The sequence below is a fragment of the Plecotus auritus genome, assembly GCF_963455305.1.
Source record: "Plecotus auritus genome assembly, chromosome: X".
Classification (NCBI taxonomy): domain Eukaryota; kingdom Metazoa; phylum Chordata; class Mammalia; order Chiroptera; family Vespertilionidae; genus Plecotus; species Plecotus auritus.
Window position 1 is genome coordinate 128,734,809 of NC_137784.1, and position 27,060 is coordinate 128,761,868.

Genomic DNA, 27,060 nt, shown 5'->3' on the forward strand with positions numbered 1-27,060 from the left:
AGGAGGTACAAAGTCAGCCACTTTCTGTGCCCTGCCTGGGGCCACCAGGCATGAGCTAAAGAACGATCTGCAGTTAGCTGCTACTTGTGTTGGGCTTGGAGGTGGCCAGGAAATACCAATCTGTGAACCTTGGCAAGCTGCTGCTAGTGCCAGGCCTGGGACCACTTATTGAGAGTTATGGGGCATGCTGAGTCCACCTGTTACTTGTTTGAGAGATTTAAAGAAAATCTGAAGCCTGAAACAGGACAGGTCGTTCATATGGAAAAGCTACTGCAAACAGCTTGGGTGGGGCTGCAAATTGGGTGGGGTGGGATCTTAGGGAATCACCAAGGCAGGGTGAACAGTGTGGGCCATGTTGATGGAGACTCAGATATAGCACCTGATAGTCAAGCTCTGTGGCGGGACAGGGGCGGGGTGTCTCAGCAGAGGAATAATGACCTCTGCCAGCACTTTTGTCTGGGAGAAAGCTGCTCCCCAGTTGTTGCCCTGATGCCAGACAATTTATGTCCCTAAATCATTTTAAGCTGCTGCACCAGTGCTGGAGCTCAGAAGGAGTGAGTTCAAGTAAGTCCTTTCATGGGTCCTTTAAGAGGAACTGCCTAGGTCTCTGGCTGTCTCTGCATCACTCAGCCACAATCCCTGATGATTTTTATAGCCCAAAGTTACAGAGGCTTATCTTCTTGACATTGGAACCCTGTGTTGATGGTTCTGGTGTGGGACTGGGACCCCTTGTTCTCCTGGGAGGCCTCCTCAGCCAAAATAACCCTCGCGATTTTAAACCACCACACATGGGTGTTGGACCAGCCTGTTCCATATACCTTCCCCTCCTAACAGTCTCAATGTGGTTTCTTCTTTAATTCTCTAGTTGTAGGGCTTCCATTCAGCCAGTTTCAGATGAATCTGAAAGATGGTTGTTCTTGTATTTTAGTTGTAATTTTTATGTGGTTGTGGGAGGATGTGAGTAACATGTTTACCTATGCTGCCATCTTGGTCCCTGGTCTAGTAGTTCGAGCTTTTAGAATAATTGTTCCGTTTCATCGAATTTATAAATGTATGTGTGTAGAGATGGTTGTAGTAGTCCTTTAGTATGTTTTACGTGTCTAGAGGGTCATTAGTAATATTTCCCTTTTCATTCAAACATTGATAATTTGTACCTTCCCTTTTTTTTCTTTGTTAGTTTTGCTAAAGGTTTTTCAGTGTTGTTGTTGTTTTAATTTTGTTAGAGAATTCCTTTTTTTTCCAATTGGGTTTCACTATTTTTTTCTGTGTTCAATATCATTTCAATGACAATATATTTTTAAAAAAATATTTCCTTCCTTCTGTTTGCTTTGGTTTTATTTAGCTGTTCTTTTTTTTTTTTCTCTCCTTGGATCCTTTGGTGGAAACTTCTATGATTGATTTTAGACCTTTTCTCATTTCTATTGTAAGCATTTAGGGCTATAAATTTTTCTCTCAGCATAGCTTTACATGTATCTCACAAGTTTTGATATATTGATTTTTATTCAGTTTAATATGTTTTTGTTTTTAACTTATTTTTTAAGTATAGTTAGCAAACATGTTTGGTGAATTATATCTTTATTTTTACCAATCTCTAATTAAAATTACCATTTCCTTCTATTATGGATATAAATAACAAACCATAATAGTTTTACTAGTATGTGACTTTGTCACAAAAGGAAATTACAGATATTTTTCACATCACATTACAGTTACTCCATATACCCTAAAATATCATTTATTTGAGATGATATATTTGATTTCATACAAGCATTATTAGAGCTAAAGGAAGATATAAACAAGTGGAAGCATATACCATGTTCATAGATTAGAAGAATTAACATCATTAAAATGTCCATACTACCCAAAGCAATCTACAGATTCAATGCAATTCCTATTAAAATACCAATGGCATATTTCACAGATTTAGAACAAATATTCCAAAAGCATATATGAAACCATAAAAGAACACGAATAGCCTCAGTAATCATGAGAAAGAAGAATAAAGTTGGAGAGATCACAATACCAGATATCAAACTATACTACAAAGCCGTTGTAATAATAATTTTTTAAAAAGCCATGTATTAGCACAAGAACAGGCAAGTAGGTCAGTGGAACAGAACAGAGCCCAGAAATCAACCCATGCCTTTATGGTCAATTAATATTTACAAAGGAGACAAGAGCATTCAATGGAGTAAAGACAGTCTCTTCAATAAATGGTGTTGGGAAAATTGGACACGTACATGAAAAAAAAATGAAACTAGACCAACAACTTACACCATACACAAGAATAAACTCAAAATAGATAAAAGACTTAAATAAAGTCATAAAAATCTTAGAAGAAAACACAGCCAGTAAGATTTCAGACATCTCCTGTAGCAGTATTTTTGCTGATACATCTCCTAGGGCAAGGGAAACAAACAAACAAAAAAATAAACAAATGGGACTTCATCAAAAGAAAAAGCTTCTGCATAGCAAAAGAAACCATCAACAAAAATGAAAAAGGAACCCACTATATGGGAAAACATATTCACCAATGATACATCTGATAAGGGGTTCATTTCAAAAATATATAAAGAACTTATACAACTCAATACCAGGAAGACAAACAATCCAGTTAAAATATTGGGCAAAGGACCTGAATAGATACTTCTCCAAAGAGGACATACAGAAGGCCAATAGACATATGAAGAAATGCTCAACATCACTAATCATCTGAGAAATGCAAATTAAAACTGTAATGAGGTATCACCTCACAGCTGCCAGAATGGTTACCTTCAATAAATCAATAGACAACAAGAGCTGGTGAGGATGTGGTGAAAATGGAACCCTAGTACACTGTTGATGGGAATGCAAACTTGTGCAGCCACTATGGAAAACAGTATGGAGACACACAATATTATGTTAGTTTCAGGTGCACATCATAGTGACTAGTCATTTACATGTCTTATGAAGTGATCACCACAATAAGTCTAGATAAGTGGTCGGCAAACTCATTAGTCAACAGAGCCAAATATCAACAGTACAACAATTGAAATTTCTTTTGAGAGCCAAATTTTTTAAACTTAAAATTCTTCTAACGCCACTTCTTCAAAATAGACTTGCCCAGGCCATGGTATTTTGTGGAACTCAAGGGGCCAAAGAGCCACATGTGGCTCGTGAGCCGCAGTTTGCTGACCACGGGTCTAGATCATTGTATTATTTAAAACTAGAAGCTCGGTGTGTGAAATTTGTGCACGCAGGGGAGGGGTATCCCTCAGCCCAGCCTGCACCCTCTCCAATCTGGGACCCCTCGAGGGACAGCAGACATCCCTCTCACTATCCAGGACTGCTGGCTCCCAACTACTCACCTGCCTGCCTACCTGATTGCCCCTAACCACTTCTGTTTGCCAGCCTGATCACCCCCTAACTACTCCCCTGCCAGCCTGATCGATGCCTAACTGCTCCCCTGCCAGCCCAATTGCCCCTAACTGCCCTCCCCTGCTGGCCCAGTCACCCCTAACTGCCCTCCCTTGCCAGCCTGGTTGCCCCTAACTGCCCTACCCTGAAGGCCTGATCGCCCCCAACTGCCCTCCCCTGCAGGCCAGGTCGCCCCTAACTGTCCTGCCCTGCAGGCCTGATTGCCCCTAACTGCCCTCCCCTGATGACCTGGTCAACCCTAACTTCCCTCCCTGCTGGCCTGGTTGCCCCTAACTGTCCTCCCCTGCAGGCCTGGTCACCCCCAACTGCCTCCCCTACTGGCCTGGTTGCCCTCAACTGCCCTCCCCTGCAGACCTGGTCCCCCCCAACTGCCCTCCCCTGAAGGCCTGGGTCCCCCTCAACTGCCCTCCTCTGCCAGCCCAGTCACCCCTAACTGCCCTCCCCTGCAGGCCTGATCATCCCCAACTGCTTTCCCTTGCAGGCCTGGTCTCTCCCAACTGCCCTCCTCTGCCGGCCATCTTTTGGTGGCCATCTTGTGTCCACCTGGGGGCTTCCATCTTTGACCACATGGGGGCGGCCATCTTGTGTGTTGGAGTGATGGTCAATTTGCATATTACCTCTTTATTATAAAGGATTATCTTGAAATCTCCTCTTTAACTCATGAATTTTTTAAAAGTGTCTTTACTTTTCAAGTGTTTGGAGATTTTCCTGTTGTCTTTCTGATATTATTTTCTAATTTGAGTCCATTAAAATCAGAGAAAACACCATATATTATTTCAGCTCTTTAAAAATGTTGTGGATTATTTATAGTCTAGAATAAATCTATTTTGATATATTTTCCTGGGGTACTTGAAAACAATGTAGTTTTTACTGTTTCTTTTGGTGTGAATTGTTCTATAAATGTCAATTAGATCCTATTTAGATGATGGCATTGTTGAGATTTTCTATATTTGTTAATTTTCTAATTGTTTTATTGATTATTGGAGTGGATATTAATGTCTCCACCAAAAATGTGAATTTTTATATTTTTTCATTTCAATTTTTCTCTTTTTTTCATATATCATGTAGCTCTTTTGTTGGTGCATGCATATTTAGGATTATTGTGCCTTCTTGGTATATTGACCTTTTTTATCATTATGTAATGCCCCTCTCTATCCCTGGTAATTTCCTTTGCTCTGAAGTTTATCTGCTATTTTTATTTACATTTTCATGATGTATCTTTTTTCTATCCTTTTATTTCAACCTGCCCATATCATTATATTTGAGGTGAGCAACTTGTAAAGAGCATATAATTGAGTCATTTTCTCTTATCCACTCTGCCAATCTCTGTGTTTTAATTAGTTTTAATAGATGATTTTCACTTAATGTACATATTCATGTTAGTGCTTAATTCTGCCGATTTATTTTTATTTTCTGTTTATTCTCTGTTTTTGTTTTCTCTATTTTCTTTTTCCTGACTTCGTATGGGTTACATGAACATTTTTTAGAATGCATTTGAAGATTCATGTACAGTGTTTTTGCATTAATGTTTTAGTATACCATTTTTAGTCATTGCTGTATGTATTACATCTATACATAACTTTATGACAGTCTACTGATATTAACATGTTACCAGTTCCAATGATGAATAGAAAACTTTCCTATCTTCCTACCCGTCACCCTCCACTTTTTATAATGTAACTGGAGGCCAGTGTACAAATTTGTGCACGGGTGGTGTCCCTCGGCCTGGCCAGCGATCAGGGCCGACTGGGGCCAGCCAGCCGGGGGGAGGGGCCACGGGAGGTTGGCAGGCCAGCCCCTCCATCAGGCTGATGGGGGTGCCGGCTGGCTGCGGGGAGGGACTGGGGGACGTTGGCCAGCCATGGGAGGTTGGCTATGGGATTACAGTGACCACCAGGGGGCAGCTCCTGTGTTGAGCATCTGCCCCCTGGTGGTCAGTGTGCTTCATAGCAACTGGTCATTCTGGTCATTCATTCCTAATGCTTGCTTAGGATTTTATATATATAGATTGTGTTACATGCATTTTTCGACATGCATTTAGAACCACAACATGAAATGTTATAGTTGGTACTTCAAGCATAGGTAATTTAGAAAACTTGAGAAGAGGAAAAAAAAGTCTATATTTACTCATACTTTTTCTTTTTCCATTTTTTCTCTTTCTTGGTGATGTCCAAAATTCTTTCTTTAATAATTTCCTTTTTGAGAGATCGAAAAAATGGCAGTGGAATAGACAGATGTGTCCCAAGCCTTGTCCCAGAGCAGATAGAAAGAACAGCTGAGGGTCACATAAGGAGTGTATGTTGGTGAGTTGAGGGACAGCTATACTCCAGGAGACAGTGGGGGCCTGCTGAATGGGGCTTCCCTGACCAGGCAGCCCCCAATGCTGCTGGGTTCCCTCACGGAGTGACCAGCTCAGACTCAGAGACCATGCCATTTTGAAGGGGAAAGTGGATGTTATCGGAAGCCTGAAAATCTACAACTGCGGCACCCAACAAACAGCTGCGAACTCCAGAGCACAGGTACCCAGTTAGTGCAAACACGTGGATTCACGGGAGCTCTACAATCCACCACATAAAGGTCAGATTTCACCTGGGATAATGAGAGAGAGAACTATATAACCAGACACCCGGAGAAGAGACCATGGGGAGACAAAGAAACAGGCCACATATGAAAGAAAAGCAGGCATCACCAGAAAAGGAAGTAAACGAAATGGAGGCAAGCAACCTGTCAGAGAAAGAATTCAGAGAAATGGTCATAAGGTGGCTGAAAAGAATGGAAGACAAATTCGACAATATGTGTAAGAACCAAAAGGAAATGAAGAAGAACCAAGAAGAAATGAAAAATGACATTGCTGCTGTAAAGAACTCAATAGAAAGCATCAAGAGTAGACTAGAAGAAGCAGAAGACTGCATCAGTGAGCCAGAAGACAGGGTAGGGAAAAATACCCAAATAGAGCAGATTCTAGAAAAAAAAATTAAAAAGCAGGAGGAGAGCCCAAGAGAACATTGGGACAATAATAAACAAAACAACATCCACATAATGGTGGTGCCAGAAGGAGAGGAAACTGAGCAAGGAATAGAAAACCTGTTTGAAGAAATAATGACAGAAAACTTCCCTGATATAGTGAAGAAAAACCCACACAAATCCAAGAAGCCCACAGAGTCCAAAGCAAAATGAACCCCAAAAGACCGATGCCAAGGCACATTATAATTAAACTGGCAAACACCAACGACAAAGTAAGAATCTTAAAAGCGGCCAGAGAGAGACAGAAAGCTACCTACAAAGGAACCCCCATCAGACTAGCAACTGATTTCTCAAAAGAAACTCATCAGGCCAGAAGGGAATGGAATGAAATATACAAAGTCATGCAAAGGAAGGGTCTGAATCCAAGAATACTGTACCCAGCAAGGCTATCAATCAAAATTGAAGGTGAAATCAGGAGCTTCACAGAAAAAAAAGGACTAAGGGAGTTTATTACCACCAAACCAGCAATGCAAGAAATGCTAAAGGGTCTGCTTTTAAAAAAAAAATGTAATAGGAAGCAAAGAAGGAACACAAGGGTAAGGAATAAAAATGGCAACAAATAAGTACCTATCAATAATAACTTTAAATGTAAATGGATTAAATGCCCCAATCAAAATACATAGGGTAACGGATTGGATAAGAAAACATGAGCCATATATCTGCTGTCTACAAGAAACCCACCTCAGAAAAAAAGACGCACACAGACTGAGGGTGAAGGGATGGAAAAAGGTCTTCCAGGCGAATGGAAATGAAAAAAAAGCTGGGGTAGCAATACTTATATCTGACATATTAGATTTCAAAGTGAAGGACATAACAAGAGATAAGGAAGGCCACTTCATAATACTAAAGGGAGCAATCCAACAAGAAGAAATAACTCTGGTAAACATATACACACCCAAGACAGGAGCACCCAAATACATAAAAACACTCCTGGAGGATATCAAGGGAGAGATTGACAGCAATACAATCATAGTAGGAGATTTAATACCCCACTATCACCATTGGACAAATCCTCTAAACAAAAAATCAGCAAAGAAACATCAATCCTAAATGACTCACTAGACCAGATGGAATTAATTGACAGCTTCAGAACATTTCACCCCAAAGCCACAGAATATACATTCTTCTAAAGTGCACATGGGTCATTTTCAAAGATAGACCATATGTTGGGTCATAGGCAAAGTCTCTTTAAATTCAAGAAGATAGAAATCATATCAAGTATCTTCTCGGATCACGGTGGCATAAAACTGGAAATCAACAACAATAGAAACAATCCAAAAAAATCAAACTTGGCGGCTAAACAGCATGCTATTAAACAATGACTGGGTTACCAGAGAGATCAAAGAAGAAGTAAAAAACATCATGGCAACAAACGACAATGAAAACACACAATCCAAAATCTATGGGACACAGTGAAAGCAGTCTTGAGAGGGCAGTTCATAGCTCTACAAGCCTACTGCAAAAAACAAGAAACAATTGTAATAAATTACCTAACCCTACAACTCAAAGAGTTAGAAAGAGCAACAAGAAAAGCCCAGTGTAAGCAGAAGGAAGGAAATAATAAAGATCAGAGCAGAAATAAACGACATAGAGACCAAAGAAACAATACAAAAGATCAACAAAACCAAGAGCTGGTTCTTTGAAAGGATAAACAAGATTGATGAACCTCTAGTCAGGCTCACCAAGAAGCAAAGAGAGAGGACCCAAATAAACAAAATCAGAAATGAAAGAGGCAAAATAACAACAGACCCCACCGAAATACAAAGGATTATTAAAAAATACTATGAACAAGTCTATTCCAACAAACTGGACAACCTGGAGGAAATGGACATATTCCTAGAAAAATATAACATTCCAAAACTCAATCAGGAAGAATCTAAACATCCCAATAGGCAAATAACTATGGAAGAAATTGAAGCAGTCATCAAAAAGCTTCCAGCAAACAAAAGTCCAGGGCCAGATGGCTTCACAGGGGGAGTTTTACCAAACATTCCAGGAAGAACTAAAACCTATCCTCCTCAGACTATTCCAAAAAATTCAAGAGGAAGGAACACTTCCAAGCTCATTCTATGAAGCCAGCATCACCCTAACACCAAAACCAGATAAAGACAACACAATGAAAGAGAATTACAGGCCAATATCCCTCATGAACATAGATGCCAAAATCCTCAACAAAATTCTAGCAAATTGGATCCAGCAGTACATCAGAAAGATCATACACCATGAGTCAAGTGGAATTTATCCCAGGAATGCAAGGATGGTGCAATATCCGCAAATCAATAAATGTGATACATCACATAAACAAATTGAGAGATAAAAATCACATAGTCGTATCAATTGATGCAGAAAAAGCATTTGACAAAATCCAACACCCTTTCTTGATAAAAACTCTCAACAAGGTGGGAATAGAAGATCATACCTCAACATAATAAAAGCTATATATGATAAACCCACAGCTAACATCATACTCAAAGGGCAAAAACTAAAACCACTTCCCCTAAGAACAGGAACAAGACAGGGATGCCCACTCTAACCACTCCTGTTCGACATAGTACTGGAAGTATTAGCCATTGCAATTAGACAAGAAGAAGAAATAAAAGGCATCCAAATTGTAAAAGAAAAAGTAAAACTCTCCTTATTTGCAGATGACATGATATTGTTCATAAAAAACCCAAAGGACTCCATCAAAAAACTAATAGACTTAATAAATGAATTCAGTAATGTAGCAGGATACAAAATTAACGCCAAGAAATCTATGGCATTTCTATACACCAATAGTGAACTTACAGAAAGAGAGACCAAAAAAGCAATCCCATTTACCATCGCACCAAAAAAATTAAGATACCTAGGATTAAATTTAACTAAGGAAGTAAAAGCCCTATACGCAGAAAACTACAGGACACTGAAAAAAGAGATAGAGGGAGACGTAAACAGATGGAAGAACATACCATATTCATGGATTTGTAGAATCAACATAATTAAAATCTCCATACTACCCAAAACAATCTATAGATTCAATACACTCCCCATTAAAATACCAATGGCATATTTCACAGACCTAGAAAGAACTCTCCAAAAATTCATCTGGAATAAAAAAAGATCCCGAATAGCCACAGCAATCCTGAGAAAGAAGAACAAAGTAAGTGGGATCTCAATACCAGATTTCAAGCTATATTACAAAGCCACTGTTCTCAAAACAGCCTGGTACTGGCACAAGAACAGACATATAGATCAATGGAATAGAATAGAGAATCCAGATATCGACCCAAACCACTATGCTCAATTAATATTTGACAAAGGAGGCATGAACATACAATGGAGTCAAGACAGTCTCTTCAATAAATGGTGTTGGGAAAATTGGACAGATACATGCAAAAAATGAAACTAGACCACCAACTTACACCATACACAAAAATAAACTCAAAATGGATAAAGGATTTAAACATAAGACGGAAAACCATAAAAATACTAGAGGAATCCACAGGCAGAGAAATCTCAGACATATGCTGAAGCAATTTCTTCATGGATACCGCTCCTAGGGCAGTGGAAGCTAAAGAGAAAATAAACAAATGGGACTACATCAAAATAAAAAGCTTTTTCACAGCAAAAGAAATCATCAACAAAACAACAAGAAAGCCCACTGTATGGGAGAACATATTTGCAAATGTTATCACTGATAAAGCGTTAATCTCCAACATCTACAGGGAACTTATACAACTTAATAAAAGGAAGATAAATGATCCAATAAAAAATGGGCAACAGACCTAAATAGAATATTTTCAAAAGAAGACAGAAGGAAGGCCTAGAGACATGTGACAACATGCTCAAAGTCACTAATTATCTGAGAGATGCAAATCAAAATGGCAATGCAGGACCATCTCACACCTGTCAGAATGGCAATCATCAACAAATCAACAAACGACAAGTGCTGGTGAGGATGTGGAGAAAAAGGAACCCTCATGCACTGCTGGTGGGAATGCAGACTAGTGCAGCCACTGTGGAGAACAGTATGGTGTTTCCTCAAAAAACTGAAAATGGAACTCCCATTTGACCCAGTAATCCCACTTCTAGGAATATATCCCAAGAAACTAGAAACACCAATCAGAAAGGATATATGCACCCCTATGTTCATAGCAGCACAATTCACCATAGCTAATATTTGGAAACAGCTTAAATGCCCATCAGCAGATGAGTGGATTAAAAAAAACTGTGGTACATCTACACAATGGAATATTACTCTGCTATAAAAACGAAGGAACTTTTACCATTTGCAGCAGCATGGATGGTCCTGGAGAGAATTATGTTAAGTGAAATAAGCCAGGCAATGAAAGAAAAATACCACATGATCTCACTCATTTATGGAAAATAGAGAACATTATAAGCTGATGAATAAAAAGATAGATACAGAGGCAGTAAAACACTGAACAGACTGTCAAATTACAACGGGAAGGCTGGGGAGTGTTGGGGAAGGGGGGAAAGAGATCAACCAAAGGACTTGTATGCATTCATATAAGCACACCAATGAACACAAGACACTGGGGGGGGTGGGATGAGGGCATGCGACAGGGTGTAGGGGAGGCTGGGGAAGGTCAATGGGGAAAAAAAGGAGATATATGTACTAATATATGTAATACTTTAAACAATAAAAATATTATAAAAAATAATAATATCCTTTTTGTTTAGAGAACTTCATTTAGCCATTCTCTTAGGAGAAGTCTGTTGTTTAAAAATCCTCTTATTTTTTATTCATCTGATAATGTCTTGATTCCCCTTCCATATCCAAAGCCTATTTTCATTTGGTATAGGATTCTGGGTTAACAGTTCTGTTACATCAGCACTTATTTAGATCTTCTGTTTTAGCTTATAATGCTCCAGCAGGGAAGGGGGCACCATCTCATTTCTGCCATGTGGGTATAGAAGTTCACGTTTCCCACTTAGTCTTCATTGACACCAGGTAGGTTTGGGCTACTCATTACTGCTGAGCAGTGGTGACAGTTTCAGTTCTCCACTAAGCTTCCACTGATGCCACCATGGCTGGAATGGGTAGGACTGTCTCATTACTGTTACCCATGTGATTTCCACTGACAATTTGCAGGGATGAGATGTGGACTTATTACCAACTGATACCAACTACTCTGATACCAACCTAGTAAGGACAGGGAGAGATGAGTCATTACTGCTAGATGGGGCAGCAGTCTAGGCCTCCCTTGACTTTTGCTGATGGGATTTGGGGGGGCACACTTTTTTCTGTGGTGGTTAGCTGAATTAGAGCCATTCTTATGTAAAAATTGTCTGTCTTGGTATGCTGCCCCTTTCCTGATACTTTATCTAAAGATAACAGGATTTTGCTGAGGCCTTTTTGTCTGTGTCCATTGGCATTTTGGGTTGTGGCTTCTTCAGGTCCATGTCTGGGATCTTTGAGGTAAAAAGAAAACCCAGGGAGCTCACCACTATGTTGTTCCTCAGGTCCCAAGTTTCCTATCCAGTTTACCTTTATACCACCACATTCCAGTGTCTTCTTAAGTTTGTTTTATATATAACTAGAGGTCTGGTGCATGAAATTCATGCACAGGTAGGGTCCCTAGGCTGGCTGGTGACCAGGGCCAATCAGGGCCTTCCAGCTGCCTGCCAGGGCCTTCATTCCATGCCGCCCCCTGGTGGTCAGCACATGTCATAGCGAACAATTGAACTCCCGGTCTCCTGAGGGGACAATTTGCATATCAGGCTTTTATATATAGAGATGTCTAGAGGTTTTAATTGTACTCAGTGGGAAAAGTACTTCTCCATTTTTCCAAAGTCAGAAGTCTAGACATTGAAATTTTAGAACCTGGTTCTATACTACCAAGGAGATTAATGAGAAGGAGCATTTCCCTCATAAATGAATCCTCAGTAGGGCTCTTATTTCATTTCTATATCATGAAAAACAAATGAAACAAAACAAAATGTAAAGAACAGTTTTACCTGAGTTTGTACATGTCTGCTCATCTGTTATGGAAGGTATACATTTGGGTGGCCACGATCACAGCCTGCTCATATAGTTTTGTTTTTTTTTTAAACCAGTGCACTGGGGTTTCATGAGTCCCTTCCAACAGCCATTGCTTCCTTCCACTGACTGTCAGGATTTGAACTGTTAACTCACTTAGCTGGGTGTTAACATGGACAGGATAGAAACTGCTACTTCTATGGGCCATATGGCTTACTCTACTGGAACTGAAGGGGCCAGCTGTAAACCATCACCTGGTCTTAACCAACAGGGTTTCCATATAAGAAAGCTGTGTCAAGAACAGAAGAGCCATTCCACTGACCTCACCTCATACCACACATAAGTAAAGCCAGACCTAGGACCCACATATCCTGCCATTAGCCCAGTGTTAGTTTAGTAAAATCAGGCTGCTTCTCCAGCCATCACTCAGCTCTCCAGTGAACTTTGCTCTACCCCATGGCCATCCCAACCAACTGCCTCACAGAAGTGCCCCTCATCTGTGGAAGAGGGAGGGGCTCAATGAGATTGGTGGGATGGGGAGAGAGACAGGAAAAAGAATGTGGCTGACTTCACCCAAACCTGTCCCTCAGAGTGAAAGACTGTGATTCATGGGTCATTGGTCTCATCTACATATCTGAAAGACAGTGTACTTTTTGTCTCCTAAGCCCTGTGTCTAGGTCGTTTGGGAAAGCACCTTGGAGAGTCAAGAATAAAATTGCAGGTCAAACAATGGATGACTGGAAAACTCGGCTTGTAATCAAGAGCATGCTTCCCCATATCGCCATGGTGGGAAATCGTCAGGAGCCCAGAAAGCTCCAGGAATCGGTCAGACAATGGGCTATTGGGGGGTGGGGGGTGTTGAACGCTTCTAATCTTAAAGTTGAATGTAAGATATATTATTGAAATTCTGTGTACAAATTCATGGCAGGGAACCAACTTAAAATGTAAGGTGCTGGAATCTGACATAGACGAGATCTAAGAGATGAGCTGACCCTACCCCTTGTGAGTTTCTGGAAGAACAGGACATACAGTCCAAGGCTCCATTCTGGACTCCCAGTCCAGTGATCTCTGCAATGCACCCCTTGAAATGGAAAGAGAGGAAGGATGAGAGGGAAGAAATGCCTACTTTTTCTCTTCATAGAAATCAGGAGTGTGGGAATGACAGGCACTAGATGTATTGCATTAGCTTCCTAATATCACTGAGAACAGGAAGCCAGTAAGTAGGGTATAGAAAGATATTTCTATTAAACTCTTTGGCCTTTACTAGTATGTCCTTTTAAAAATTCATTTGACAAATTTCTACTTTCCTTGCTTGGAATCCAGACATCATCCATGTGTTGGAAAATCAGGGTCAGGGTTTCCAGCAGTATGTCTAGGATCCAGAATGACAGAAGGGGCCATGAAAGCCATTGGTTAGTTGAATTTGGCAATAAAAGCCTGCATCATCGTCAAACTACCACGATTGGCTCAGTTAGTAGGAGTTGCAGCAAACACAATAGTTGTTATCTCAGTGTATTAGGTCTACAGACCTAATCTCTGAAATTAATAGAGCAGAGAGGAAATGGCTCTTATAGAGCCGTGGGTCTGCTTCCTTCCTGTTCAGAGAACTAGGAGCTCAGAGTTCTGAGATAATGTCATTTCGCATAACTAGAGGGCCTGGCTTCTCCAATCCCAAGGGCAGTCTACTTTCAGTAAATTGGCTTTCTATTTAGTCTAGGATTCTCACATGTGCACAGGGTTGAGAGCAGATTGTTGAAGTTTTGCTTCTCTTTTTTTCCTCATTGTCTTCCACAAACAAGGTATTGAGAATGTGGTACCAAGTTGAGTATACAAAACTTTGTTTGCTGGAGTTCTATCTCTCACAGAGATGGTAGACAGAGGAGATGGCAAAGATGGAGCAATTAATTGGCCAGCAGTCTGTCCTCCAAATTGCCAGCCCTTCTGCCTGGGATTTTCTAGAAGGCAATCTCTAACCTCCATCCCAATTACTGTTTTGTTATTTATCTTTTATAATCAACAAACTCTTGGTAATGCATCTAGAGCTCATGATTAGTTTCGGCATGACTTTCAGTTTCTCCTTTGTGTCACACTTGTTTCTATTCCTTGGAGGAAAGGGTGGGTAAATTGTAGTTTCAAGGGTCCTCTTCCCCTTCTCCTCAGGGACCCTACCAATACCCTTTTAAAAAGTGTGACTAGTAAGTAACTTCTTTGATTTTGATCAGTTTAAACCTCCATGTCAGAAGGGTTTTACTTAGATGGGTCTTTGGAGTGGCCATCTGTGCCCTCACTCTAAAGACGTTACCATTGCTCATGCCATTTCCAGGCTTGACTTTTCTTTGTATATGACCTTTAGAGCCCTTTGTAAGCCTTGCCCAAAATTCACCTTGTTACTTTAGAGTCACACATTGTGCTTCATCGAAATCAGCCCTTCTCCCTCTTCTTGTGGCATATCTTATTTTCTGCCCTTGGCTCTGCGTGGCCTGTTTCTTATAGTCCAAGCTGTTAGAAAACCCAGGATTTGCCTCAGTTGAGGGGATTAAAAATATGTCTCACACTACAAAAGCCACTCTTCTCAAATGAGTCCTCTTCACAGTAAAAACAAAACAAAACAAAAAACATTTGTCTTCTTGGAAGATGCATATGGTCTCTGACAGGATGGCAGTGAGGGTACCCATTCCATTGGCCCAGCCTGAGAGGTATACATAGAGTCTGGCCAAGTCAGGCGCTGCTGATACCCTCAGCTGGCAACCTGGGCAGCTCTTGGTTTGAGTGCAGCTGAATGTTCCTGGATGGTCAATCCCTGCAACCTCAGGAAGACACCTGGTGCTAACATGAAGCTCTGCTACATGTGCTGAGGAAATCAGCAGTCCAGGTGTTTGCTGACTGAGGGATATAAATAGACAGATTAAAAGCAGAGGGGCCTGTCAGTTCACCATGAAACCTGCTGTCCAAACAAGTTATTGCAGGGCCCAGAATGATCAGCAGCAAGAGGTCCTTTGCAGGAGCTTGTCTTGCACTTCCAGGTTGTGACCTGAACTGGATCTCAGATGTTTCTATTTCTTGCTCTCCCTCTGATGCTTCCTAATACTCAGGGACAACACCCTGTACCCCAGATCCAGGGAACTGTGTGCATGTGAAAGCACAGCCCTTACACCACTCTCCCCCATCCTGTAATCATACTCAATATGAAAATCTGATTTAGACACTCAGCTTACCTGGTTCTCTTGTCCTTTCCAAAAACCAAACTAACAACAACAAAAACAACCATGTTTCAGATCTAGGTCTGTAAATAAAATTCTCAGTTCCAAAGGAGTATTCGTGTAAACAGCCTTGGGATTTCCATGTGAATAATTGACAGACCACTTGCAGGAAAACATCCATCTGATGTGATGATTGTTCATGGCCTAAGACCAGGGTTCAGGACACCTGGATTCTAGTCTTGCTTCTGCCCCTAACTACCTATAGGGCTTTGCCCATCATTTGTCCTTGACAAAGATCAAGTGAACCAGGAATAAAAATAGCCACATTTAATTGAGCATTGACTAGGTGTCAGGAACTTGCTAAGCATTTGGGGGGCATTATCTCCTGTAATCCTTAGAATAATCCTGAGATGAAGAGTATATCTCTAGGAACTGAGGCTCAGAGAGATTAAACAACTTGGCCAAAGTCACCAAACATTTGGGCATCCACCCAAGGTTAAAAAGGCATCCAATCTCTAGTTAGTATGTGCAGTTTTAACAGGAGGCAGAAGGGGAATGTTTGGTCTTTCCCTTTGAAATTCCATTCCTTCCTAGATCAGTGGGTTGATTGAGTACTAGTGGGAGAATCACTAAATTATTAACGCTTTTGATGGGAGTGCTCCAGAGCTTGCATGGAATTGGAACCCAGTATACACATCACACATCATCTCTCTTTCAGTTGACACCTCACTGTAAATGCAAATCTTTCCCAGCTCTGAGCAGCCACCTATTCTGTTCACAAAGCAGTGCCAGACAAAATGGGGTAGCTGAGGGCATTAGACAGACAGTTGGAGAAGGAAGGAGATACTGCTTATTGCTCATTTTCTGTGTCTCATCATTTAATGACAATAAATGGTTCACTCTATAGGTTACAGTGAATTGACATAGTGGGTATTTCTTCTGAGCTTCCCAACTATTCTCCGTCTTGATGGATGGATGAGGACACTAAAGTCTGAGAAATCCAGTGACCTGCAGAAAGATGCCCATCAAGCAGGTGGAGAGCTATATCAAGTGTCTCCATTTGGGTTGTCCATCCCTAGTGCAGCCTGCTTTCCACCCACAGTATGACCAAAACTAACTCCTCACCCCTTCTTCTTCTTACCTCTAAGAAGGCTGAAGAAGGAGGAGAGGGGAGGCCTGAGTGTAAAAGGGAATATCGAGAGTTAGATGGCTACAAAAATACTAGCCTTGTTTTAACTGGCCCTCTTCTTTAGACTGATAAACTTAGTAATGGCCAGCAGAAAGAGGTCTGTCCATGTCCTTCTGCAGTGTGTGGTTAGGTTTAGGTTCTATATTCAATAACTTTGGGGGCACATGCTTTTCCTTGTAAACAGAGTATAGGAGTCGGTAAGGAGACCTTGAATCTGATCCCAAGGATGTAACCATTGCTTTGTGATGCCTTAAGCAAGTCCCTTCCTTGTAGAGGCCCCATTTCCGGGGTCCTTCCTATGTGTCAAACCCTGGGCTAGACCCTGGACGACAGCAGTTCACAGACAAGGAGCAAACAATTTCTAGGCTGCCTCCTTTGGGAACAACTCTGTCCTGTTCTGTAATTCTACCCATCTTACTCTGCAACGGTGAGGAGAGGATGGTTGATGACTCTCATGTGAGGTACTTTGTACAAATTAGCTCATCTCTTCCTGTGACAGAGGGATTAATATTTCCACTTCACCACTGAGGAGACTGAAGCTCCGAGACAATAGGGACTTTTCTAGTGTTACACAGTCAGTAGGCAGGAAATTCAGACCACAAACCCAGACAACTTGATTCCAAAGCTCTTCCCCCTCTGCTGCTTCCCATTCCCATCTTATGAGATCAGATAATTAGGCCTTCTGCAGGTTGGCATGACACTTGGGGGTAAAACGGAGTCCCAGATTACCTGGAGATTTTATTACAGTGCAGATATCCAACAAACAGAGCAAGAGTGGATGCATCTTTATTTCATCCTGGTGGCTCACTGGAACCTTCTGGCCACCACCATCTACTACCCAGCCTGAAAACAGTGAGCCAGGATGATTAAACACCCCCATAGGGAGGTCAGAACAGTCAGCTAGGACCTGGGCTGAGTTGTCTAAACAGCCCTCTTGTAAGCCCAGAGAAGAAGGCCAGTGTCCCCTGCTCCATGGAGGCTGTGGGCATGTTGCAGATGTGGCTCAACCTCCAGGCACCAGATGGTCCAAGGACAGGTTATGGGAGAGGCTGTTGTTCCTGACACAGATCTTGCATGAGTCTCTGTGTTTCAGTCTCTGCACCAGTAAAATAGGATTAATAATCTGACCTCTGCCCACGTCAGGGTTTCTGGATGATGATGATGATGAACAAGATGTGGCTATAAATGCTGTATAAACCACACAGGGCATAACTTCGTTAGCACTTTTTTTTTTTTTTTAATGATGAGAGGTTGGCACTGGCTCAGAAGGGCAATGGGAAATGTTTGTCTTTCCTACTCAGGTAGAAACACACATGACTCCTGAGGATATCTCAATCTCATCAACAGCCCCACTGCACTGAGGAGAGCTGGATTTATGGTGTAGCTCTGAGCATTCTAGGTCAAGGCTTGCAGTGCATATGTGCCTTTCTATTTTGGGGCTCCTCCCATGGAGCAGGCAGCTGTTCACTCCCTTTGCTCCCTCCACCTCCTCCTGCAGTAAGGATCCTTTCCTGCTCTAGACACCCAACCAGGGAAGGCCACCTGTCAGAGGTCTTGCATTCAGATGGATCTCTCCTGCCACAGCTGAGCACTGCTCAGCTTGCACCACACCACTGGGCTCTGCACCTGGGTCCTACCTGAGTAGCCCAGTCCACCAAACCATTGACCTGAAAATCACAATCTGTTTGAAGGAGATGATGTTGAGAGGGGGAGTTCTGTTTGGCAGCTGGCTTCTGTTGGCATCTGGGAGCTTGGCATTGCCTATTCCTGGATTTCCAGGAGCCTACACTGGCCTTGTCTGCATTTCTGCCTGGCTCCTGCTCCCAGCTTCCTTGACATTAGGCCCAAGGTGACAGGTGTCCGGAGTTTGAAGTCCCTGGGGGAGGAGAGTAGGCACTATTGGACCTTAGGTCAGGGCTGCAGAAGAGCTTCACTGAGCTGAGGCTCAGATACCATCTTTCTCTAGCATGTGTGCAAACCGGGGAGTCATCCCTAGGATGTGGGTCTGGGACTCTCCAAACGCTGGGCTAACCTGTGACAGCTGAGACCTCTTGCTTTTGCTGAAAATCCCCAACTGAAGAGCTCAATGTGACTCTGCTTGCAGACAGATATTTGGTTTGTAAGCCGCCCGTAGAGTGCCAAGTTCCAGAACTCAGGGTGAGGGAAAGCATGTGCTTCTCAGGTCTGGGTTACAGATTTTTATTTCTGCAGTCAACATAGAATAATTTGTCCAAGGCCTCCCTCCTCCCCTTTTGCCTGCTTTCCTTCTCCTCCCCTTCCTTCCTGCCTTTCCTTTCTCCTTCTCATTTCCTGCCTCCCCTCTCACCAGATCTCCAACCCCCAAAGTACCAAAGTTAGAAAGGCAGGCAGGAGCCACAGGCTGCTGGACATGTCTGCTGGGAACCCAGACCCAAGGATCAGGCATACCTGCCACTGCCACTACCTCCCACCCCCCAGCTTCTCTAAACAAACTTGCCTTTGTCTGCTTCCCTCCAGTGCTGTGGGCTTGGTCACTCTCCTGACTCCTCATCCAGAGCTGCTTCTCTATTCAGTTGCTTCCTAAGGCTGTCAGGTTGCATAGCCACTCCCATGACCCTGAGAGCTCCTGCTCTTACGTCCTTCTTTCCATGGCTCAGTACCTGGCACATAATAAATTCTCAATAAGCATAGGCTGCTGTTTCTCTTGGCCAGAAATCATCCCAGCCACTCTTTTGTTGACCCAAGAGGTCAAGAACACACAAAGGAGAAGGGGCGTGTCCAGGGTCATTGGGCCAGTTAGTAAATTCATTACAGTTTCAGAAAAGTGGTTGTCTCTTGGCCTTGTGCTGGAAATGGGAAAAGAACAAGATAATTTGCAGGAAAACTTTTGCTCCAATGGCTAATTTAAATCTGCAGATGCCAGCTGAGCCCTGTTATGAGGATAGGCACTCTGGAGGTACAGAGATGAGGAAGAAACAGTCCTAGCCTTCAGAGAGCTGTTTTGTGCAGACAGGAAATGCAGAAGCCTAACATGGCAGCCTTGAGGTTGGCCAGAGCACCGACCAGGCTGAGAATAAGAGTAGAAGCTGAAGCCATATTATCATAGAGACCCATGAAGGCCTGAGGGAGGTGGGTATGCTTTAATCTGCTGAATAACATGAGCATTGCTCAAGAGTATAGAAAGGCTGGATGAGCAAGGCAGAGATGGGCATTGTAGAGAAGGTGTTTTCTCCTTTCACTGGAACCTGCTGAGCACCCACCATCAGATGCTCAATAATAATAACTGTCATTAGTAAAGGTGAAACATGGCACTTAGGAGTACTACATACCTAGTCCAGCTCAGAATTGGTCATCTCACTTGTATGATGGTCTAAATCTTGAAGCTTTACAATTCCAAAAATGTTGCTTACCACTCTCTTGTGACAGTAGGGCTATGTGGTCCTCTGAAGTGTGAGTAGGGCAATTTGGAAATAACTATTTCCCTGGGGAAAGATGCTCAGCTCATGCTCTAGGTTAAGGCTGGCAAACTCTGCCCCAATGAGCTAAATCTGGCCCACAGACTGTTTTTGTAAATAAAGTTTTATTAGCACACAGTCACAATAACTTGTTAACATATTGTATACTACAGTTGCAGCAGAGGCCACATGGCCTGCAAAGCCTAAGATATTTACTATTTGGGCCTTTACAGAAAAATTTTGCCCTCCCCTGATCTAGGTCACTGGGCTTTGGTTCATTTTTCCTAAGGCCATAGCTTTCCCTAATAAATGGGTACTCCCCTCTGTGCTGCTTGAGAGAAAATCACAGATCTTCACACCTCCCCAAGTGTTCTGTTTCCTCTCCTCTGTCAAAGCTGGTCCAATCTCCACTCTAGATCCTGTCCCTTTTCCAGACACCTTGCCTCTGTAACTGGTCCTTATCCTTTTTGCAACATCCATTTCTCCCTCTCCCATTAGCATCCAGAAAGACATTTTACAGACAGATCAAGTCAATCATTCCTCTGCTTAACCAACCAATGGCTTCCCACTGCCAACAATTTACAATCCACCCCCTTCCCTATGGCCAGCAAAGCCCTCTGCGAGCTCATATCTGCTTGCTGGGCTTACTGTGCACCAAGCCCACTGGCCACCTGCCCTTCCCTGGAACACACCAAGAGCTCTCCCCAGGACCTTCTCACTTTTGCCCACTTGCCTGGAACCTTCTGCTCCCAGCCTATGTCCGGGACGGCATTAGATGTCCACTTAAACGTGTCTTCTTCAGAACAGCCTGCTGGCCACTCTGTCACATCACTGTTTCTTCATTCCTCTGAAGAATACTGCTCACACTCTGTTCTTGTTCTTGTTGTTCAGTTACTTTTTATCCCACTAGAGTTCCAGTTCCTTCTTAGTCTGGTTCACCACTTGCTTTTCTAGTGTGTGCTCATTATGGGGAGGATTTCTATTCTGGGACTCCTAGAAAGCCCTGTTTTGTACAATTAGAAGCTTTCATCTCTGTAGTAGTCAGAAGTCCAGTGCCACTCTCTCTAGTTGCCTCTGTTTGTAGAATAAACTTCAGGAACTGAAGTTGTCTAGTATTAGGCCTGTGTCTGTGTGACACTGTCAGAAAATCTGAACATTTTCTTGCCTCTTTTCCTTTTTCAAGTCAAGCCTTTGGAGTTTAGAACAATGAACTTGGCCGATATAAAATGCCTCCAGGAAGCCAGCCTCCAAACACCAACACCCAACATCTGCTTTCTGAATATATGGCTTCAAAGGGCTAAGTGTACAGTAGCTAACTGCTGCCCATCTTTTATTTTTTTTAGCCACATGACAGCTAAGGAACTTAGAAATGCCTTGCCCTTTCCTGTAGTTAAGTCTGACATAAAATTGCTTTATTGGCAACATTTTAACAAATAAAAATCTCCCATGTTTCTACAAGTAATTCAGCTTTAGTTTTCCAGGTGAGAAAAAGATAATTATGATTAACTGCAAGGAGACAGTTTTGAGGTTTCTGTTAATAACACATTCAAAGTGAGTCTTCTTCCTCTGACCCAGTCACTGGAGCTTCTTACAGAGGTAATGAAAGAAAGACATATCCTGTAGGAACACTCCCTCATCATCAGCACCTCTTCCACCACAATCTCCACCACCTATCTCCATCACTACCACACCTACCCTCACCTCCATTACTATCACCATTATCTATTCCAGCACCACCAGCCCACCAGCACCCCCCCCCCCACACACACACACACACCAGCAGGGGGTATTGACTCGTTCCATGATGCAATCACAGAAAGAAAGATTTTTAGACAGTCATTATTTTCAATATGTAACCTACTCCTGTTGCTGTGTGCTTTGGGGATGTGGAACATCAGCACATGTGTGTGGCCAAAATTAAATTAGGATTCATTACAAGAAAGGACAATATCACTAAGTGCACACCTTTCAGAAAAGATAAGTTTGGCTAAGAGATCTTTTACTTTGTAAAAGAATTTACTGAGGATTTCCTTTCAATGGCAAATTCTTGCATTTTATTATGATTTAGTTTACAAAAGTTAGCCTTGCACACAGCTATTCAGGAGTGCAGCCAATGAGTAAAGGCAGATCGGCTTTGAATGGCAAATGCTGCTGAATAAACCATGTTAAAGGCTATTTTAGGATCACCAAGAATGTGTTTGCATTTCAACAGTGGGAAGATAGAGAATATTTATTTGGTATGTAAGCCATGCCAGGCATTGTGCTACTTTACATGTATAAGCTCATGTGATCTTTATAACAAACTTGTGAGGCAGGCCTCACTCTCCTCATTTAGGTTGCACAGCATTTTGAATGTATTAAATGCCACTGAATTGTACACTTTAAAAAAAGTTTAATTTTATGCTCTGTGAATTTTACCTCAATTTAAAAAAGAGGACCTAAAACATTTCACAATGTATGCATATGTTAAATCATCACATTGTACACTTTCAGAAAAAATAACATTGTACAACCTAAATATATACAATTTTTATTTTGTTAATCATACCTCACTTAAGGTGGAAAAGAAGAGGACCTAGACCATGGGGAGGTCCTCTCTGGACTGATCTGATGCTTTTATGACATATTCTTTCCAAGCCTCTGCTTCTATTGAATTCTAGAGCTCAAACAGCCTGGCTCAAAAATCTAGTAACTGGAGTAGGTTCATCTGTGGACTGTTAGATTTCAAAGCCAGAATTTGGTGCTTGGGGGCTAAAATGTACTTATTCTGTAAGTATGACCATCTGAATGCACTGGACTAACCAGGTGTCTTTGGATTCTTTTCCCACCTGCACAGCTGTCATGAAAGTGAAATGCCTTTTGCCATTTTATTTAGCTCATTTTGGGGGCACACACAGATGCAAAGTCACTTGTGCCTAAGCTTAGAGACAAACCTTCTAAGGCCTGGTATCTAATTTTGTGCATTTAACCTTATATTTTCTTTCAAAAAAGGGGCCCCCAAAATCATATAAACTTCAGTTCCCACAAAGCATAAATCTGCACCTGGGTACAGGGAAGAAGGCACTAAGCAATCAGCAACTGTTTTTCTCTTTGCCACATTTAAACTACTCAACTTGGTGTCCTGGAGATGGTCCTGGAAAGTCAGGACTGTCATCTTGGTCCTGATCCTACCATTGTAATCCTATGGGGCCTTGCTGTAAGGAGAGATAATGCTGCTGTGTTCACCCAGTCACAAGCAGAAGTCTTAAAGATTTTATGGATGGAAAGCCAGGTCTACTCCATATGGTATGTAATTTCCACATACCCCAAACGATCCCTTCTGCCCTCTTCAAATATAGAAATTCAGGTCTGCGCAGTGGCCCTGGCTGCCTCCAACCTCAGCTCTGCCTCCATGTTTCCCCTTCCCTACATGATTTTGGCCTCATCAGCTTAATTCAAGTGAAACACAGATGACGCTTTTTAACCTGGGTCCTGCATAGACAGAGTTTTCTGGACTGAAAATATGTCCTTGGCTTTGACCTTCAGCTTCTATTCCAGCCCCCAGACAGCACCTGCTTTATCTATAGGCCAGCCTTGCCAAGTCCATTCAGCCATTTGAAACAAACTACCTTTTTCTTCTCCCCCAAGTAACCATCTTCATCCCATGAATGATGCTACATGGGAATGTATTTGGAGGCCAGTTCAGGGTTTCTCTCTAACAGGTCAAACTGGGTGTCAGAGACACTGGTCCATGGACACATGTCTTCCTAGCTCTGGGCCTCACCAGCCCTTACATGAGTGGGAGGGACCAGCCTGTCTCCAAGGCCCTGGCATTCTTACAGTCCAGGAATAGAAAGTTAGCACTCAAGAAAGGCTTGTTTAATGACCGATACTTCAAATCTCAGGGGGTGGCACAGTATACATATGAGTTTATTAAATGCATATGCAGCTATAGGTTTAGGGCCATTGTTAGAGTTGCCAATACTTCCAACTGGTGTGCTTACATTACAGAAAGGGAACACAGTGCTAGAAAATCCCCCACCTTGGCCAGCTTGTTTGTGCATTTGTTGGGGCTACCACTCAGATAGCTCTGCTTGAAGCTTGTCTAAGTCACAAGTCCTCAGGTTGGGATGAGTGCTGTAGACAGTGTGGGGGAACTGAGAGCAGTGGATGGTGGTGAGCAGCAGGAGGTGAAATTTTAAAGGCAGCACTGCTGATTGTCAGGTCAGTGCCTTCAAGACTAGGCCACTCACCCTCACCCCACCCCCACATGATGTGCCATCCTAGTGGATGGGTCTATATTGATAAAAGAGCAAACCGAGGTCCATACTGTAGGGCAATATGACAGCTTGGGGACCCAAGGCTTGGATAATAACGTCAGTAACAATTACTGCTCCCAATGCGCATGTCTCAACAATGCCATGAGGCACACACGGCAGCCTGAGCACATATTTTACAGAAGAATAAATTGAGGCTCAGAGAGTGGGAGTGACTTGTCCACAGTCACACAGCAAATGGAAGAGCTAGGCAAGTCTTCTGGTGTCTACTCCAGGGCTTTTTCCTCCACCCCACCTGGCCTCTTCCTGCATTGGGTGCTGAGCATGCAATCTGTGGGCTCAGGGCAAGCCAGAGGCACCAAGAAATCCCCTTCTTATGGCCCAAGAATCTTGCTCCAAACCATCTGTTAGCAGAGATTTGTCCTTAAGACAAACTGACTCCTCTTGAAGCCAATCAGCATTCAAGGCTCCCTGCCATTCCCAGCTACCCTGAGATTCTCCAGAGCCTCATGTCCTGCAATTCTGGAAATGCTGAAAATCCTGATTGTTCTACAGGAAAGTCAGTTTTAGTTTGTGGGGACATTTTTTTGAAAAACAAACATGCAAATGACACATATGCCCACATATAGGCATTTATACTATGTACACAGATACTAATTTGATCCCATGTATATATCCAGGCATATTCTTTCTCTCTCTCCTATTATCTCTCTCTTTCTGTAAACCTAATACTGATGCAACATTGTCTTATCTCTTCTGGGACTAACTACACCATGTCCCATAATATTTTTACTTCTTTCTTCTGAGCAAGTATACTGGGGACCACTTTTGTCTCAGAGGGCTTGAAATCCAATCTAGTTGGCGAACATCATTTTCTAGGGAACTCATAGGGGTGTTGCTAGAGAATGGATGCACTTGTGAGAGAGAGATGAAAAACCAGCAAGCAGATTGGCCTGAGCTGAACTAGAGGAGGCACTTGAAAAGGAGAAAGGGGACAGTAATAAACTATTTCCCCTTTTTTGACTATTTTGCCCAGGACCTACATGCTCAGTGCCCTCTGGAGGGATAACGAAGGCTCACTGAATTCACCTCTCCTGGATATCTTCCACCTCCTACATTCTTACCTAGTAGGACCTGTGCATATTTTTACTGGCCTTTCATTGGTGTCCATGTTAAACCTCCAGCTAGAGTGTCCAAAATTAAGTGATTATAACAGCCTGACCGACTTCTTTGAGAAGAGTAATATATTTATGTATATTATATTCTTTATCTCCATATGCCCATTTGATGAGTCTGGACTTTACTCTTATAATCTATACCTTTTCCAAGAAATATTTGTTCTTTGTGGCATTCTGAACTAAAAGTGTAGAAAAGGGAAGACTTGCCATTATGTCATTGTTCACAGAGAACCAGAAATAATATTGACTTCAGAGCTGAACTTGGTCCCAATCTGAAGGGTTGCCTTTGTTTTATCATTATTTAGGGGGTGGGGAAGCCATCACATGCTTTCAAATGCATTTTAATGAGTGTTTATAAAGTCGTGGTGATCACATTGGTGGCTTTGTCTGCCTGATTATGAAATGGGAGTCTTTAGGCATTTGTGGATAGAGATAAAGTCATTCCTTTCTTAAAAATACCAGAGAACCACCCCTCCCCTCCCAGTGTCCTCCCTCACACACAACAAAGGCAGGATCTGTGAGGTCTCAGGCTGGGAGTTGGGACACCTGAGGTCTACTGTTGTCATTATATCTTAACTAATTGTATGGCCACAAGCAAATCACATCCCATTCTGTTTTGTGTAAAGAGGTTGAAATGTGCTCTCTAGAAATCCTGCCAATGTCTGCTGATTTACTTTTCTTGTAAAAAGATAAATTAGAAATTTCAGTGAGTGGACAGGATCATGTGCAATAGATGGCCTGAATGAAGTAGGGGTTGGCTGGTAGCTTGGACCAATCGCTTGCTGTCATGGAGTCCACAGAGACTGGAAATGGCATATGCATGAAGCTGGAAGGTTTGTTTAGAAGGGTCTGAAAGCTTGGTTGGGACCTTCCATCCCCAAATACAAAGTTGATAGGGGAAGCCATTCAGGAGTAGCAAGCTATCTGCTGCATTTGATCTAAAATGTTGGCCACAGGAATCAGTCAACACCCAGCCCAGGAAGGCAGACCTCAGCCCATTACCCACTGGTCCAGGTGACTCAGTGAAGGTGTCAGTGTGCACTAAGCATGGGAGACAGCCCAGCCATTTTCTTGCAACTGAGATAAATAACAAATCATGGGACTGTGCAAGAGGAGGCACTAAGGCAAGCCTATATCTATGGGAAAAATTAACTGGATAATAGATTTCCACACCTCACCAATGCCTGGTGAAAGCTGATGCATTTAGAGCAAGGTTGGGTAGTTCCATGTAAATGCAGCCACCTTCCCGAGCTTTGTTTAACTTTGGCTGGAGTTCTTGCCAGTCAGCCAAGGTGCTGTAGGCCAACTGTTGAAAGCTCTCACTATAAAATTCCAAATGCAAAGCTGCACAGTTTCTAACAAAGTCGAGTCTCCTTTAA

At 42.4% G+C, this 27,060-nt stretch overlaps 1 protein-coding gene across 3 annotated transcripts in view; it reads left to right on the plus strand.

Annotated features, from left to right (window-relative positions):
* Positions 1 to 27,060, plus strand: part of MAMLD1 (mastermind like domain containing 1) — a 116,044-nt gene that overhangs the window by 47,682 nt on the left and 41,302 nt on the right. For all 3 annotated transcript variants that reach the window (XM_080652751.1, XM_080652750.1, XM_080652752.1), the window contains exon 2: positions 13,090 to 13,249. In XM_080652751.1, the coding sequence (XP_080508877.1) occupies positions 13,154 to 13,249 (96 nt within the window). In that variant the 5' untranslated portion in view covers positions 13,090 to 13,153. The remainder of the gene's footprint in view (positions 1 to 13,089; positions 13,250 to 27,060) is intronic.